Raw genomic sequence first — 3,221 nt, forward strand, 5'->3', positions numbered from 1 at the left:
GCTTTCAGAGGCACAGGGTGTGGGTGTGTGTGTGTGTGTGTGTCAGCCCCCGTCTTGTCTGGGGAGCCCCCTGAGGTCAGGTCACAGGCTGCGCCGCCTCCACCAAGCAGCCTCTCATTTCAAAGGCACTTGTATTTTTTTCCGTATCAGAAAAAGAAAAGTGTTTTCCTGAAGATATCGGGGAAAGGGGGGAGGGTATCTCTCTGGAGGGGCCTGAGTTGTTAAAAAAAAAATAACTAAAGGGGGGTAAGAGAAAAGGGGAGAGAGAAGAAAGGGGGGAAAGAAACAGCTCAAATGAAGAGAGATCACAGTTTGCATGGCTGCCCTTCAATGGGCTAAACTGACAAGATCAGTTTTAAAGGGCCACTTAAATCAGTTTCAAAGACCGGAGAAAAATGAGTCGCCCTCTTTGGGGACAATCTGAGGCTGGGCCGTGGACGCCATTCCTCCACCCCGGGCCCGGGCTGTCGCCCACCCCCCCCCCTCTATAATTATAAGCCTAACTATTATTTACAGAGGAGGAGGGGAGGGGCATGGGCACTTTTGGTTTCATCTGTTTGTCTTTCTGTTTACTGACTGGAGGCCGATTTCACCCAGTGCACTTTGCCTGGGCCTCCCAGTGACCAAGCCTGGGGCTGGGACAGGGAAGCCTGGAGAGCTACAGAACTGGGGTTTATTTTTTATGCAGATACCCCAAGACCAGCTCCAGCTCCCCCCCCCCCAAGTTATCGGCCCTAGGCATTTCTGAGGGAGTTGGAGATGGGGGCAGCTTGACGGAGCCATGTCTACACACCTCATGTGACCCATTGCAAACCTCTTCATCTGATGACTGAATTTTCCTTTTTTTTTTTTTTTAAACTTTCTTCCAGATGCCTGTGGTCTGTCGGATGTAGCTCACGTGGAGAGCTTGCAGGAAAAGTCCCAGTGCGCCTTGGAAGAGTATGTCAGGAGCCAGTACCCCAACCAGCCCACGCGATTCGGGAAGCTCTTGCTTCGCCTCCCTTCTCTGCGCACCGTCTCCTCCTCAGTCATAGAGCAATTGTTTTTCGTCCGTTTGGTAGGTAAAACCCCCATCGAAACCCTCATCAGGGATATGTTACTGTCCGGCAGCAGTTTTAACTGGCCGTATATGGCAATTCAATAAAAAAAAAAAAAAAAACCCAAGTCAGAAGGGAGAGTGAAGCAGAGAAAGCAAAGATAAAAAAAGACTGGTTTGTTTGCTTAATTCCTTCTGTTAAGAAAGGATATAAAAGGATGTTACACGTTTGCTAAAAAAAACAAAAAAAAAAAACAAAAAGAAGAGAGGGGAAGAACTTAATGGACTGTGAATTTCCAAAAAATTAAGAGACTGTCAAATGAACTTTTACAGAATGCATTAAAACAAAAACAAAACAAAAAAACAACTCCTGTGTCGGTCAGAACAACTTGCTACTTATCTTTTTTTTTTTTTGTATAAAAAGGAAATTAGTCTTTTTCTTTTTTTTTTGGTAAATTTTTGAAAAATATTGCTAAAAGTGCATTTAAGGAGATTGGGAGAAAATTAGCAGAATGGAGAAAGTAAGTCTTTTTTTTTTTTTTTCCAAATTATTCATTGTCCTGTGTCTGTACCTCTAGCTGTTCTCTTTTTGTATTTTCCTGGTTCTAAACCAGTTTACTCTGTGGTTCTATAATAAGTTTTGATATAACCTTGGCTTCTTAAAAACTGTGTATCCTTAAAATATATGTTCTGCAAGAATTAAAACCGAGTCCATGAAAATATCATAGGAAGACATTAAAACTTTTTAAAAGGAAACTCAGAGCTGATGGGAACGCACTTATAGGTGATGGCCAAAAATTTTAGGTGACGTTGAGCTAATTTGAGATCTGCAAGAACCACATACAACACTTAACTCCCCTTCCCTGCCCCCCCCCCCAAAAAAAGACACCAAGACAAACCTAGCTTTTTAAAAAATATTTTAAGAAAGAGAATGAACTGTGGAATTTATTGGCAGCCAAGGAATGTGTCCAAGACACATGCTGAGGTTTTGAATAAAAAGTGAACTTTTGTAATTTGAATTGGGTCCCCGCTTAGTTCTTGAATTGTTATGAAAAATCCTCTATCTGTTTGTATATTTGCAAACCCTTTGTATTATAACTGTTGATATTCCCTTTTTAAAAAAAAAATACCCATTGAAATCAGCATGACAAAATAACACTGTTGGCACTTATAGATAATGTGATTGATTCAGTATCTTAGAGTTTACAGTTTGTGTTTTAAAAAAAACTGAAGGTTTTTTTTTTAAAGTGCAACATTTCTGTATACTGTAAAAGTTATAATAACTGAACTGTTTGGTCGAGTCTTTGTGTGTTATATTCCAAGGAAAATTTGAAAGTATTCAGAAATTAAAATATTATTTGATATCTGAAACCTGTTTGGCTGTCCCCACTCACTGACTTGCCATGGACAAGAGCCCCCTAAGAGCTGTCCCCAGTGGGGCTGGAGGGTCCACTTGTTTACGATTCTCAGTTTGTTCCAAAGTGGACTAGTGTTACTGCCTGCTTAATTTGGGAATGTTGGGGGGGAGGGGAAGCTGAAGTTAATGGTTTATCTATGGTTTTAGGAAGTGCCATCCTGACTTGGTAAACCACTCCCCTTCCCCTAATCCTCTTTTTAATTAAAAATGGATTTTCCAGGAAAACAAAATAATAGAGGCCCTTATATTTGTCACACTTAAGTGCCTGCTTAGGGAAGAGAAGGTATTGTGCAAAGTCTTAGAAATCTGGAGATCAGTATCTATTTTATGATCAGAGGAAAAAAAATAGTGTTTTGTACATTTCTGACGCAGGAGACTGTGTACAAGGAGTTTTTCCTGAAGTAGGTGTGATTTTAAAATATATATATATATATATATAGTCTGTGGTTCTTGTCTAGCGTAGCTGTTGAGAGGATTTTAAATGCTGTGCTGAGGGGTCTGCTTTTACTGTCTATGTGACAACTGCCTGTCCCCTCCCCGCTTCCGTGAGGGCCTGACACACGGCCACTGGCGTTCTGGGCCTGAAAACACATGGACATCCTGACATTTCAGACCGTGTGGACGCTCTCCTCATGGGACCCTTGGTCCTGAGGAGCCAAATTAAGAAAACGGAGAGAGAGGGAGAGGGAGAGAGAGAAGGAAAGGAAGGAAACTTGACTGACAGGGTGTGCTGAGTGGAAGTAGGGGCTATTTTGTCTGGGTGTCTCT

At 41.8% G+C, this 3,221-nt stretch overlaps 1 protein-coding gene across 1 annotated transcript in view; it reads left to right on the top strand.

Moving 5' to 3' along the window:
* NR2F2 (nuclear receptor subfamily 2 group F member 2) overlaps positions 1–2,055 on the top strand; it is a 13,681-nt gene extending 11,626 nt beyond the window's left edge. The window contains exon 3 of the mRNA XM_006771754.2: positions 870–2,055. Coding sequence (XP_006771817.1) covers positions 870–1,144 — 275 coding nt within the window. The 3' untranslated portion in view covers positions 1,145–2,055. The remainder of the gene's footprint in view (positions 1–869) is intronic.
* Positions 2,056–3,221: the final 1,166 nt, after the last annotated feature.

Source organism: Myotis davidii, unplaced genomic scaffold (genome assembly GCF_000327345.1).
Source record: "Myotis davidii unplaced genomic scaffold, ASM32734v1 scaffold164, whole genome shotgun sequence".
Classification (NCBI taxonomy): Eukaryota; Metazoa; Chordata; class Mammalia; order Chiroptera; family Vespertilionidae; genus Myotis; species Myotis davidii.